Consider the following 15,000-nt stretch of genomic DNA (forward strand, 5'->3'; position numbering starts at 1 on the left):
TCTGGTGCTGGTTTTATCTGGTTTGATCTCGGCTCTCTTGTTCAGATCACTCAGTGATGTGGACAGATACAGATCCTTCACCGCAGTCGACACGGACGGCATTTCAGCTCATATTCCTGCAAACATCCCAAAATCATCAGACTATTACAATATTATTAATATCTGAACAGACTCAAAACAGCGTTATCAGAGAAATCAGATCCATGACAGAATAATTACATTAACAACACGGAGCTGGGAAGGTTACTTTGGAAATGTAACAGGTTACAGATCACAAGTTACTCTTGTGTAACAAGCAGTGTAACTAGTTCAGTTACTGTATTACAGTAATGTTACTGAATAAGCATGTGTCCGGAAACTCACGTGTTTCATATTTTACAGCACTTTATGAAAGTTATCAACTAAATCTGTGTGTGAAAATATTCAGATGTAACCCTCTTTGTAATTGTTAACATTTTCATAAGTAACTGATTTAATTACACATTTTTCTCAGTAACTGATTAGAATTACATTTATTTTCAGTAACACTTTATTTCAGTGTCCTTGTTACACTTAATATTATAATAACAATACATTATACATAATTACATGCAAGCAATCCTAAACCAAACCCTAATCCTATAGTAATTGTAAATGTAGTTAATTAATACTACTCAGTACTTACATTTATAATAACACTGTAAAAAGAACACCTTAAAATAAAGTGTAACCTTATTTTGTAACTAATCGACGTGACGTCATTCCTCCCCAACACTGAAGCGGAGTAAACACTGATCTATAACAGAACAATAAACACATCACCATCGACAGCACAGCAGTGAAGCACCGCGTGAGCTCGAGTCCTGTCAGAAACACAGAAGTCAAGTTTATCTCGAATCCTGTCAGAAACACACAGAAGTGAAGTTTATCCGCACTGGTGACAGTAAACAGACTCGAGCTGCGCGATCAAACGCGGAAGTGCGCGGATTCAAACCGCGGAATCTTTATTTAAACACGCTGCGTACACAAGGGGCTTGACAAAAAACTGTTTATCATAAATGTTTCTATGTTCACACATACACATATGATGTTTAAACTCTCACTCTTACTTCATTAAACACTGGTTTCTACCAGCATTGTTCGTCACGTTTATATTCAGTTTGTGCACTGGTAATATTGTCTCATAAACTAAATATGACTGATGATGAAAAGTCATAATGTACCGTCTCCTGGGCACGTGAGTCAGCTGATCCGCGTCAGTGCGCATGCGCAAGAGTTTAAACACAAGAGCTTAAATAACGAAATAACGACAGAATATCCATAGCACCAAAAAAACCGTACGATATTAAAGAAACAGAGCCGCGGGGGTCGCTGCAGCAGAGGGAGGATGTAGTTTATTGATCGTTTAATTCTCTTCAAGCGTGTTTGTACTGGAGCCTGTGTGCGCGCCCCCGCGCTCGTTCCCGCGGCCGTATTATTGTCATCTCGGTTTGTTTGATTTCTAACGGATTCGGTTCGATCCAGGTTCTGTTCACACGGTAAGAAACACTGAATTGAATGCGATCGCGTCCGCCGGATGTGGAAGTTGATGAGTTTGTGGGTATTAATATTTCCTCTTCCTCCGGAACACGAGCGATTTCCTGTTTATTGCTTTTAACGGGCTGCGCTTCACAGTAGCGAGGAGGATGAGGATGATGTTTGAGGCCTGAGATGAAGCGCTTCTTCTCGTATATACATGTATTATAGTGTTGATATCGCGTTTGTTCGTCGCAGTGTCAGACACAACAATCAGATTACATCAAAAGATGAAGAAGAGCTGCTGGATTTCACTTTGACCACTTTCGTTTTGGGAAATAGTGTTTTATTCTAGAAGCTGGTTTCCAGGATGACATCAGTTACAGTGTTTGTTACTATTACAGTAATAATTACAGTAATAATCTGTGACCCTAAAGCACAGAACCAGTCATGAGGGTCAGTTTGTTTAAATGGATATTTCTACATCATCTGAAGCTGATAAATCATCTCTCCATTGATGTGTGGTTTGTTCGGAGGACAATATTTGTCTGAGATACAACTATTTGAAAATCTGGAATCTGAGGGAGCATTAACATGTTAACAAATTATAAATATCAACAAAAAACTACTGCTAAAAACATTTCCTCTAAGAGACTACTACAGTAAAACCATGGTGAACTATCATAGACGCTTTATTGAGGTGACAGTTCTTTGGAATTTAAATTTTATTGGAACATTAAGTACATTAGAGACATGATGACACACAAAATAGCTTTCTGTGAGACAGACGGTGCAAATCTCCCAGTTATGATGCGTCTGGCTCAAAGTGACTTAAGCTCCACATCTTATCAGCTCGTGCGTTCCCTGAGAATCAGACCCAGGCCTGTAGTGTCTCTGGCTCGAGGTCATGGGTTCGTTTCCCTGGGAATCTCTCCAGACGTCATCACACAGCTGAGGTGAGCTGCTCCCGTCTCAGAGACCAGAATCATCCCTGTTGTGTGTGCAGTATACCGTCTGTACATGCATGTTTCTGTGGAGTCCAGTAACAGACGAGTCGCAGATCTTAAATCAGAGCGCAAAGTTACAAATTCATGTCATGGCATTAAACTTTGCATGCACTTGAAAAAATATTCTAAATAAATCTGAATAACTAAATAAAGATACATTATCTTGAGATGCAAATGTTGAATGAAGTCTTGAAAATGTAAACAAAATTAAGTGAGTTTATGCTTAAATGCTTAAAACATTAATAAAAGGAGAATCTTTTTTTCTTTTTTTTGTCTTTTGAGGATATTTGTTGTTTTAATCATAAACTCACTTCATTTTGATAAATTTCTCAAAAAACAAGACTTCTTATTTAAAGTAATTTTCCTTCTCCAGTAATTCTATTTTCATTTATAAATCTTCAGTCATTTGTAGAGGGAAAAAAGACAAAAATACTAATATGCATTTATTTTTTTACGATGCTTGATAGGGAGCCAGTGCAGTGTTGACAGGACCGGGCTAATATGGTCATACTTCCTGGTTCTAGTAAGAACTCTTGCTGCTGCATTTTGGACTAGCTGTAGTTTGTTTACTAAGCGTGCAGAACAACCACCCAATAAAGCATTACAATAATCTAACCTTGAGGTCATAAATGCATGGATTAACATTTCTGCATTTGACATTGAGAGCATAGGCCGTAATTTAGATATATTTTTGAGATGGAAAAATGCAGTTTTACAAATGCTAGAAACGTGGCTTTCTAAGGAAAGATTGCGATCAAGTAGCACACCTAGGTTCCTAACTGATGATGAAGAATTGACAGAGCAACCATCAAGTCTTAGACAGTGTTCTAGGTTATTACAAGCAGAGTTTTTAGGTCCTATAATTAACACCTCTGTTTTTTCAGAATTTAGCAGTAAGAAATTACTCGTCATCCAGTTTTTTATATCGACTATGCCATCCATTAGTTTTTCAAATTGGTGTGTTTCACCGGGCTGCGAAGAAATATAGAGCTGAGTATCATCAGCATAACAGTGAAAGCTAACACCATGTTTCCTGATGATATCTCCCAAGGGTAACATATAAAGCGTGAAAAGTAGCATCCCTAGTACTGAGCCTTGAGGTACTCCATACTGCACTTGTGATCGATAAGATACATCTTCATTCACTGCTACGAACTGATGGCGGTCATATAAGTACAATCATTAGTGTCAAATAAAGTGCTAAAATCCAGCAGCACTAATAGAGAGATACAACCACGATCAGATGATGAGAGCACAAAGTTTGACACACAAAGAGTGTGTGTCTGTGTGTGTGTGCTGATGTTACACTATGACTGTAATGCATGTCTGTGTCTGATTTCAGATGTCTCTGGTGGATTTGGGGAAGAAGCTCCTGGAAGCTGCTCGGGCCGGTCAGGACGATGAGGTCCGGATTCTGATGGCGAATGGAGCTCCGTTTACCACTGACTGGGTTAGTGTGTGTGTGTGTGTGTGTATATGTGTGAGAGAGTGTGTGTGTGTGTATATGTGTGAGAGAGTGTGTGTGTGTATATGTGTGAGAGAGAGTGTGTGTGTGTGTGTGTGTGTGTGTGTGTGTGTGAGAGTGTGTGTGTGTATATGCGTGTGTGTGTGTGTATGTGTGTGTGAGTGTGTGTGTGTGTGTGTGAGTGTGAGTGTGTGTATATGTGTGAGAGTGTGTGTGTGTATATATGTGTGTGTGTGTGTGTGAGAGAGTGTGTGTGTGTGTGTGTGTGTGTGTATGTGTGTGTGTGTGTATGTATATGTGTGTGTGTGTGTATATGTGTGAGAGAGTGTGTGTGTGTATATGTGTGAGAGAGAGTGTGTGTGTGTGTGTGTGTGTGTGTGTGTGTGTGTGTATATGCGTGTGTGTGTGTGTGTGTGTATGTGTGTGTGAGTGTGTGTGTGTGTGTGTGTATATGTGTGAGAGAGTGTGTGTGTGTATATGTGTGAGAGAGAGTGTGTGTGTGTGTGTGTGTGCGTGTGTGAGGACTCTCTGTGGTTCAGGGTCTGGTTCTCTGTGTGTCTGCAGCTGGGCACGTCTCCGCTGCATCTGTCGGCTCAGTTCGGTCATTACTCCACCACAGAGGTTCTTCTGCGCGCCGGCGTGAGTCGAGACGCTCGCACTAAAGTGGACCGGACACCGCTGCACATGGCTGCGTCTGAGGGTCACACACGGATCGTGGAGCTGCTGCTGAAGGTGAGCGACCTGCTGTTGACCGTAGCTGGTGGGTTTCAATGGGTCTACGATGTTCTAAACCCTTCTACTGTCACCCCCTTTATAAACATAAACATAGACGTGAAAGTGCACTATCCAAACTTGAAATGTTATAATAATTCATGAATGACAACATTTAGTAAAATCAATTTGATGGAACATTTACATGTGAATGCAACGTACCAATTTGGTTTTCACTGTATGAATTTTGAGATTTTAAACTTTTAATTGATATGTTATTTATAATGATTTCTAAAGCGTGATTGGGAAAAAGTCAACGAAGAAAGACTTTTTGTGACAGAACTGTCACAAAAGTCAGAACTGTTATGATGTAGATGTGTGAGGTGCAGTCTTGTCATAAATTAATGATACTGTTCCTAGATAGTTATTAACACAGAAACAGTTAAAATACAGTCAAACCAAAAATGATTCTGACATTAGATATAATGTTTTTATTAGTGGGTGCAGGACACTATAGTTCATTTATGTAAGAAACTAAGGCTTTTTTGCACAGGCCTATCTAAAGGGTTAATGGTCCCACCTAGTGATCAACTGTAAAAATAAATTTTTTTACCTCTTCCCAAAAGGGAAAACCACAAACAATCAAGAATGCATGATTATATGGTGTCATGGCTTTGCAATCAAAAAATGTCGTTATAATGGAAGTCAATGGGGCAAAAACAGCCACCAACAACAAATTAGGGAGAAAAAATTTAAATCTAATGCTGCTCAAAAACTAACAATGCATCAAAGCCAATGTTGCTACTAATCTTTGACATGCCCAAGACTGTGATAAAAGGTAAAATAATTTCCAGTCCACAATCACTTTTTATATTGAAAATATGTAATTCTGTGTGTTTTTTTCCAAATCAGTGACATCATTTATGAACTTGGTAATTAAAGAGTTAAAATCTTGGATTTTTTTAAACATTTGGTAGTTTTGATCAGGACTGAGGTTGATTAATAGATTTATGCAAAAAAAAATTGAAAAAAATATTTATCTGATACATTTTTACAGCAGTTTAATTTAGTGGATGTTTTCATTCACGAACATAACGAAAGGGTAGTGAATTTGCCCACAGTGTACCGTTGAGTTTTTGAAAAATTTCAAAGCATTTTCCCAAAATATGGGTCAAAATAAGATTTGTCACCAAAAATCATTCCATTAGCTCAAACACAGAGAAAGTTGTGGCCAAAATAAGACTCAACTTTACCCCCTAGTGGACGAAAACGTCCCCAACAATGCACAGGGGTTAATTCTGAGTTCTTCTCATATGTTATTACCATCTTCTAAACTATAGCCAATAAACTGTGATAATGTGAGAAATTTTGAAGGTGTCTGAATAAATTTTGGTTTGATTGTATCTGTTTAGGGTTAGGGTTAACCTTTCCAACGATATAAAGTTTGTCATGATTAGATCAGGGTTTATTTGTGATGTAGTGAAGTAAACGCAGGCGTCCCTCTGAGATTAAGATGTTGAGCTTATGATGCTTTTGGCTCTTGGATGAGTTACTCGCAGTGCATTTGTGGTCATTTACATCTTTAAGTGTAGTCTTTCATCCAGTGTCGGGGAAAGATACTCTTAAAAGTAATGCATTACAATATTGTGTTACTCCATAAAAAAGTAACTAATTGCGTTTCATGGAAAGAAATGCGTAACGTTACTTTTGCGTTACTTTTTAAATCTGGCTTGTTTGTTTCCAAAAACAAATTTTTGGCATATATAAAAGCCTTTTCACACCAAAAGTGAAATTAATATGCCCCAGGCTGAAGGGAAAGTAAATTTACGTCCGTACAGTAAAATGCAGAAGAAGACATTTCAACACAATTCAGCAATAAAATACAGACTTTAAAAAGTAATTTGATTACGTAACTCACGTTACTTGCAATGCGTGACCCCATCGTCCAGCAACGACTGGATTCATGTGTGTTTCTGCAGCACGGCGCTGACGTGAACGCCAAGGACATGCTGAAGATGAGCGCGCTGCACTGGGCCACGGAGCACAGCCACAGAGACGTGGTGGAGCTGCTGCTGCGCTTCGGAGCCGACGTTCACACGCAGAGCAAGTTCTGCAAAAACGCTCTGGACATTGCGCTGGACAACAGCTGCCACGAGCTGGCCGAGATCCTGCAGGTACAGCTTCACAAGCTCTGTGGCGTGTTTGAGCTCTCATTACTTGTGTAAATCATTTGAAGAATCTTGAATCATGAAGCTCTAGCGTGAATCAAACGAGTTCATGGAGTCTGACCCCCAGCAGAGAACCACTGAACCATCTGGTATTTACCTGATCTCAGATCAGATCAGATCAGTAGTTTATAGTCTCTTACTGGTCTCTATAGAGTGTTTTAGGGCCGATGTCACAGATACTGAACTGGAAACGGCCGACTCAAACCAGCAGATTCAGATACATAAGGAGCTTCAGATATCGTCTTATTGTGATGTTGGGTGCCAGAATCTACGTAGTTGAGTCTCTGATTTAAAATGTTAATGCATATCTGCTGCCACCTCCAGATAAAAACTGACGTGATGTGTTTCTGAATATGATGATTGTGCATCAGGTGGCGATGCAGAACCAGATCAACACAAACCCTGAGAGTCCAGACACGCTGACCATCCACACGGCCGCGCCGCAGTTCATCATCGGCCCGGGAGGAGTGGTCAACCTTGCCGGACTCGTGTCGCCCGCCAACAGCAGCAAATCCACAGGTGACCTGACCTCTGACCTCTTGACCTCTCGACCCCCGCGTGCCTCTCTGACTGATGTGGTCTGACTCTGTCTCTGACCAGTCGTGTCCGCTGAGGAGCTGATCACCGCAGACTCCGTCGACGGGGCCATACAGCAGGTCGTGAGCTCTGGGGGTCAGCAGGTCATCACCATAGTAACAGACGGCATTCAGCTGGGCAACCTGCAGACGGGCACAGGACTCAGCCAGCCCATAATAGTCACCATGCCTGACGGACAGCAGGGTGAGAGAGAGAAGCAGCAATATCTGGAGAAATAAAGAGAAACCAGTGTGTGAGTGTGTGTGTGTGTGTGTGTGTGTGTGTGTGTGTGTGTTCCTGCAGTGCTGACGGTGTCGGACACAGAGGTGGCAGAGGAGACGGTGGTCAGCGAGGAGCCGTGTGTGAAGCGTCAGCGCGTGAAGGAGGAAGACGACGCTCAGATCCAGCAGACGCTCTCGCTGGAGGACTTCCAGGTACAGACACACATCCCACAGTTCCTCTCATCAACCTCTGATGTGTGCAATAACATCCCTGTAACTCAAACAGGACAACACGCTGCTCGCTCGCAACGCCAGGGTCATGGGTTCCATTCCCAGGGAATACATGATCACATGTGACCCCAGAGCACAAAACCAGTCATGAGGGAATCTGGAATCTGAGGGAGCAAAACAATCTAAATATTGAGAAAATCATCTTTAAAGTTGTTCAGATGAAGTTCTTAGCAATGCATATTACTAATCAAACATTAAGTTTTGATATATTTGCAGTAGGAGATTTACTAAATATCTTCATGAACATGATCTTCTCTTAATATCCTAATGATTTCTGTCATAAAAGAGAAATGTATAATTGTGAATCATACAGTGTATTGTTGTCTATTTCTACAAATATACGTCTGTGACACTGATGACTGCTTCTGTGCTGCAGGGACATGTATTTAAATGCAATGCAAGTCTCTAATGCATCAGTGTAAAAGCACATTTCTATTATCTAATGAATCAAAGCAGTGATGAGTATATAACACACGTGACACTGTGTGTGCAACAGGAGAAAGTGTCTCTTCTGAAGCAGCTGGAGCAGGCGAACCGCGAGGCGCAGAAATACAGACAGCAGTTCCTGAAGAAGGAGCAGGAGGCCGAGGCTTACAGACAGAAGCTGGAGGCCATCACACGGCAGAGTGCCAAGAAAGCTGCGTGAAACACGCCGTCAGCTTCTGTGACTGGATCCTGATCATTCGTTTCCTTCAGTTCTCCTCTGTGGTGCTCGTGTGGCCCACACGGGTTCGATTCTGACCCACATCCCAGCACCCTTCACCAGCCTCTGAATAAAGAGACAAAAGCCCCTCAAAACCTGAACGAGGATCATGAATTGTGTAGAAATGTCAGATTTCATAAAGCACAGTAAAAAATCTAAAGTTGAGAAAACTTCATACGTTTAAGACAAACCGCTTCAGAAGAGTGTTGAGGTTTCTCAACTTGTTGTTTTCAGTTTCTACTACAGAAGTTGAGAACAGGTAGATGTTTTAGAGTGTGATTGATCTGCAGGAGATGTTTGATGGAGTCCTTCATCATCAGACTCTGTAAGACTGGTCTTCCTCACTGATAATCAGCATGTGTTCACTTTGCTCCCGCTCGCTGTTTGTGATGCATCTTCTCATAAAGATTCTTATTTTTAAAGACAGCAGTGATTTGGTTTCTGTGAGGAGGATCTGAGCGTCTCTTCAGCTGATTCCCATCTAAAGCTGAATAATGCACAATACAGGAGTGTTAGAGTCTGAACAGCAGCAGGAATCCAGCATCTCCGCTGTTCAACTCAAGTCAAGTTTATTTCTATAGCACTTTTCACAATACAAATCCTTGCAAAGCAGCTTCACAGAAAATGTTGGTTTCTGTTTTATAGTGTCTACATTAAATCTAGTGAGAGTTTATCAGTGGTGAGTATCTCAGGTTATGTCCTATAGCAGAAATGTACAGTGAAATCGAGCAGTTAGTTAATGATGTGTACTCAAACAGACGCTGAACACTATTAACAGCAATGATTATACGTTATTATCTTGAACGTAAAGCAGTATTTGGTGGTTTTGTATGTTTTCTGAGGGTTGGTATCATCTGAGGTGTATTCTGAGCTCTTCAAACACATATTTCAGATGCGATGAGTCGAAGCGTGTCGGTGTGTTGCTGTAAGAGCGCAGGGAGATCTTCTCGTGATGCAGGAGAACATGATGAGAGGTAACATCTGGACCATGCATGTCTAATAGAACTGAACTACACGAGTGAGGTTTTATTCAGCTGATCTTATACAGCACTTTAGTTAAAAAGCTCTTGATTTGTACATAACTGATGGTTTCTATCACCTTTACTTTCTGAATATGTGGACATTTTAATCACTTTAACGTTTTTGTATTGGGTTGTAATCTTCTAAAGTATTGTACGGTTACTTTATTGCATTAAATAGATTACAAATTTGTGACCATGGAGCACAAAACCAGTCATTAGGGTCAATTTGTTTAAAACTGAGATGTATACATCATCTTTCTGTCACTTTTTCACTTTCATCTGAAGCTGAATAAATCATCTCTCCATTGATGTGTGGTTTGTTCGGAGGACAATATTTGTCTGAGATACAACTGTTTGAAAATCTGGAATCTGAGGGAGCAAAAAAATCTAAATATTGAGAAAATCATCTTTAAAGTTGTTCAGATGAAGTTCTTAGCAATGCATATTACTAATCAAACATTACGTTTTGGTATATTTACAGTAGGAGATTTACTAAATATCTTCATGGAACATGATCTTTAATTAATATCCTAATGATTTTTGTCATAAAAGAGAAATGTATAATTGTGACTCGTACAGTGTGCAGCAATCCCTCTGCTTCGCGTGAGGTTTCCTTAAATTCACCACGAGAGCGCCAAGACATACAAAAAAAACTGTCAAATTACAAATTACATTTTATAAGTTTTTGTTTCTTATATTAGAAACAAATGCAGTATTTCAAATGGTCCCGTACACAATGTATTGTTGTCTATTGCTACAAATATACCTGAGCTCCTGAAGACTGCTTCTGTGCTGCAGGGACAGATACAGGTTCTGCTTAATATCTGTGTGTCTGTGCTCTTCACCTGTTTCTGTTTTAGCTTTCCTCAAATGTTGTTTAGTTTTGTATTGACAGTGATTTAAAGTTAACTTCTCTCAGTGTGTTTGCAGTTTGTGTTGCTGTTCCTCTGTTTTGTGTGTGTGTGTGTGTGTGTGTGTGTGTAGTAGTCATAGTCACACAGCCTGTTAGAAGCTATAAATGCTATTAAAAGTGTGAGAATTAACTTGCGCTAGTCTAGGGATGCGCGCGCAACCGCTGCACACACTAGGCGCTTCAGATCAAAGCCTCGGTCTCAGAGCTGAGATGGCCAATCAAATCAAAGTAGGCGGGGTTTACTGTTCACTGAAGCAGAGCGCGAGGCGTCAGTTAAAGGTAAAGAGAGCGAGAGGTAAAATGAAGCTGCAAATTATTTAATATTAGTCAACTTTTAATAATACGTTTACGATAAAAATTTTAAATAACCGACAGCTTTATCCAGTGCTGAGAAATGTTCTCAAATATGGCCATTTTGAGAGAGAAAGAGGGAGAGAGAGGTGTGTAAATTGTCTGCTGTCTCTCTCTACAAACAGTGAAGCAATTTCCCCCCTTGTTGAGAAATATAATGTAGCGAGTCAGTATCGATTAATTATAGTCGCGTGGCAACACTGACAAGTTCATGAGCTTCTGAATGTTACTTTTTGCACAGCGCAATCTCAGATCTCTCTCTGTGTGTGTACGTGTGTGTGCTTAAGCGCTAATCGTGATTCCTCTAGCACAATTTCTAAAACTATTAATATTAATTTCTAAAACTAAAATTTTTTGTAACACACACTTTGCAAAACTGTAGGCACAATTCACTGCACAACACTCTTTTTGCAGAACTTTAAACACAACTCACTGCTTACACTCGATTACCAAATTTCCAACACACTCCTAGCAAAATTATACACATGTATGGCTATCATTAACACTATTCTGCCAACTGTCTGGCACACTTTCACATGTGAAAACTGTTTAGATAATTAGTTCACTTTGCAATCAGCCTAAGCACTATAAATAAGCCACAGGTCAGCTGTCTGTGTGGAGTACAATGGAAGGAGCAGTAAGAGTGAGAAGAGTGAGAATCAGAGGAGGCAGAGGGAGAGGAAGAGGAGGTGAAGAAGAGAGAGGGAGAGGACGTGGAGGTGAAGAAGAGAGAGGGAGAGGACGTGGAGGTGAAGAAGAGAGAGGGAGAGGACGTGGAGGTGAAGAAGAGAGAGGGAGAGGACGTGGAGGTGAAGAAGAGAGAGGGAGAGGACGTGGAGGTGAAGAAGAGAGAGGGAGAGGACGTGGAGGTGAAGAAGCGAGAGGGAGAGGACGTGGAGGTGAAGAAGCGAGAGGGAGAGGACGTGGAGGTGAAGAAGCGAGAGGGAGAGGACGTGGAGGTGAAGAAGAGAGAGGGAGAGGAAGAGGAGGTGAAGAAGAGAGAGGGAGAGGACGTGGAGGTGAAGAAGAGAGAGGGAGAGGACATGGAGGTGAAGAAGAGAGAGGGAGAGGACGTGGAGGTGAAGAAGAGAGAGGGAGAGGACGTGGAGGTGAAGAAGAGAGAGGGAGAGGACGTGGAGGTGAAGAAGAGAGGGAGAGGACGTGGAGGTGAAGAAGCGAGAGGGAGAGGACGTGGAGGTGAAGAAGCGAGATGAAGAAGCGAGAGGGAGAGGACGTGGAGGTGAAGAAGATAGAGGGAGAGGACGTGGAGGTGAAGAAGAGAGAGGGAGAGGACGTGGAGGTGAAGAAGAGAGAGGGAGAGGACGTGGAGGTGAAGAAGCGAGAGGGAGAGGACGTGGAGGTGAAGAAGCGAGAGGGAGAGGACGTGGAGGTGAAGAAGAGAGAGGGAGAGGACGTGGAGGTGAAGAAGAGAGAGGGAGAGGACGCGGAGGTGAAGAAGAGAGAGGAAGAGGACGCGGAGGTGAAGAAGAGAGAGGAAGAGGACGTGGAGGTGAAGAAGTGAGAGGAAGAGGACGTGGAGGTGAAGAAGCGAGAGGGAGAGGACGTGGAGGTGAAGAAGAGAGAGGGAGAGGACGTGGAGGTGAAGAAGAGAGAGGAAGAGGACGTGGAGGTGAAGAAGAGAGAGGGAGAGGACGTGGAGGTGAAGAAGAGAGAGGAAGAGGACGTGGAGGTGAAGAAGAGAGAGGGAGAGGACGTGGAGGTGAAGAAGAGAGAGGAAGAGGACGTGGAGGTGAAGAAGAGAGAGGAAGAGGACGTGGAGGTGAAGAAGCGAGAGGAAGAGGACGTGGAGACGTGGAGGTGAAGAAGAGAGAGGAAGAGGACGTGGAGGTGAAGAAGAGAGAGGGAGAGGACGTGGAGGTGAAGAAGAGAGAGGGAGAGGACGTGGAGGTGAAGAAGAGAGAGGGAGAGGACGTGGAGGTGAAGAAGAGAGAGGGAGAGGACGTGGAGGTGAAGAAGAGAGAGGGAGAGGACGTGGAGGTGAAGAAGAGAGAGGGAGAGGACGTGGAGGTGAAGAAGAGAGAGGAAGAGGACGTGGAGGTGAAGAAGAGAGAGGAAGAGGACGTGGAGGTGAAGAAGAGAGAGGAAGAGGACGTGGAGGTGAAGAAGAGAGAGGAAGAGGACGTGGAGGTGAAGAAGAGAGAGGGAGAGGACGTGGAGGTGAAGAAGAGAGAGGGAGAGGACGTGGAGGTGAAGAAGAGAGAGGGAGAGGACGTGGAGGTGAAGAAGAGAGAGGGAGAGGACGTGGAGGTGAAGAAGAGAGAGGAAGAGGACGTGGAGGTGAAGAAGAGAGAGGGAGAGGACGTGGAGGTGAAGAAGAGAGAGGGAGAGGACGTGGAGGTGAAGAAGAGAGAGGGAGAGGACGTGGAGGTGAAGAAGAGAGAGGGAGAGGACGTGGAGGTGAAGAAGAGAGAGGGAGAGGACGTGGAGGTGAAGAAGAGAGAGGGAGAGGACGTGGAGGTGAAGAAGAGAGAGGAAGAGGACGTGGAGGTGAAGAAGAGAGAGGAAGAGGACGTGGAGGTGAAGAAGAGAGAGGAAGAGGACGTGGAGGTGAAGAAGAAGAAGAGGATGAGGACTGCGCGATAAGACTGCGCGAAATACAGCAGCGCATAAGTGATAATGACACCATCTTTCAAAATATACACAGTGTAAGTATTTCTGCACTAAGTCGTGTACTTGCGCGCCACAGAATAAGAATGAAGCAAATTTACAGAGTTCCTTTCGAGAGAAACACAGAACGTGTAAAGCAACTGCGATGTGACTATGTGCAGGTAAGCTATAGTGTCATCGGTTCTGAATGTGGAAGTGCATACTGTAGAGCTGTGCATGGGCCTGATGTGTTGCATTAGTTTTGTCTTGTCCAGAGAGTGATGGAACTAGAAGCAGATGCCATGGGACATGAGCTACTTTTTGTAGATGAGGCCGGTTTTAACCTCAGTAAAACCAGGAGACGTGGCAGGAACATTACTGGACACCGTGCCATCATCAATGTCCCAGGACAACCTTGTGGTAACATAACCATGTGTGCAGCTATAAGCCAAAATGGTGTTGTTCACCATCATGCAACTATAGGCCCATACAACACTGCACACATTATTGCATTCCTGGACACCTTACATGACATGCTCACTGTTCAGAGACCAGAGCATACCCGATATGTCATCATATAGGACAATGTTAGTTTCCATTAGGCTGCTTTGGTCCGCAACTCGTTTACAGACCCACCATCCTTCATGGCACTCAACCTCCCTCCATACTCTCCGTTCTTAAATCCCATCGAGGAGTTCTTCTCTGCCTGGTGCTGGAAAGTGTACGACCGTCATCCTCATCAACAGGTAGCCCTTTTACAGGCAATGGAGGAGGCATGTGGAGATACTGACCAGGCATCATGTCAGGCCTGGATACGGCATTCAAGGAGATATTTCCCCGGTGCCTTGGACTGGAGGATATCGCATGCGATGGCCGGACCCAGAAAGACGACATGATGTAGGCTGATTGTCTTTTCTTTTGTGAAATTACTATTTTGTGTTCTGACTTTGTCTTGGTTTTGATGAGTGTGAATAAACACCAATACTTGAAGTTTGGATCCTTGTATGTTTACATGACACTATGACAAAAGTATGACCTCAAATTGACATCTGTACACAGAGAAAGCAAAAGCCAGATGTGTTTTGTATTCATACCATCAGTGTGTAGTTGGCACATTGTGTGCTTCGTAGATGATGGCTTGTGTTTACTGTTTGATACGAAAGCACCATTTTTACCAAGGTGTGAAGAGTTAATCTAGCTGTGTTTGCTTTTGCAAGAGAACTACAATGTTTTGATAATTGGGTGAAAGGTTTTCTTATTTGTGTGTAGAGTTTTGCAAAAATTGCCAATAGTTACAACAAATGTGCTTAAGCAATCAGAAAAAACTGTAAAGCAGTGCATTACAGGTGATTAAACTTTTTTAATGCATTGACTTTGTCACACACACACACACACACACACATGGCACACT

General features: G+C 42.5%; 2 protein-coding genes across 4 annotated transcripts in view; one reads left to right on the forward strand and one right to left on the reverse strand.

Moving 5' to 3' along the window:
- LOC132101803 (ubiquitin carboxyl-terminal hydrolase 8-like) overlaps positions 1-1,227 on the reverse strand; it is a 26,953-nt gene extending 25,726 nt beyond the window's left edge. For 2 of the 3 annotated variants that reach the window (XM_059507024.1, XM_059507022.1), the window contains exons 1-2: positions 802-1,227; positions 1-116 (exon numbers count right to left, since the gene is read on the reverse strand). The exon at positions 1-116 is cut by the window's left edge and continues 2 nt beyond it. In XM_059507024.1, coding sequence (XP_059363007.1) covers positions 1-102 — 102 coding nt within the window. In that variant the 5' untranslated portion in view covers positions 103-116; positions 802-1,227. Of the gene's footprint in view, positions 117-796 lie in introns of all 3 variants that reach the window. The other variant, XM_059507023.1, reaches the window with a different exon arrangement.
- Positions 1,228-1,271: 44 nt separating this feature from the next.
- gabpb1 (GA binding protein transcription factor subunit beta 1) lies at positions 1,272-8,911 on the forward strand. Its single transcript, XM_059507025.1, has 8 exons — positions 1,272-1,716; positions 3,844-3,951; positions 4,531-4,698; positions 6,657-6,851; positions 7,277-7,424; positions 7,506-7,685; positions 7,785-7,915; positions 8,490-8,911. Exons 1-8 carry the CDS (start codon positions 1,690-1,692, stop codon positions 8,637-8,639), a joined length of 1,107 nt encoding a protein of 368 aa, XP_059363008.1. The 5' UTR covers positions 1,272-1,689; the 3' UTR covers positions 8,640-8,911.
- Positions 8,912-15,000: the final 6,089 nt, after the last annotated feature.

Source organism: Carassius carassius, chromosome 23, assembly GCF_963082965.1.
Source record: "Carassius carassius chromosome 23, fCarCar2.1, whole genome shotgun sequence".
Classification (NCBI taxonomy): Eukaryota; Metazoa; Chordata; class Actinopteri; order Cypriniformes; family Cyprinidae; genus Carassius; species Carassius carassius.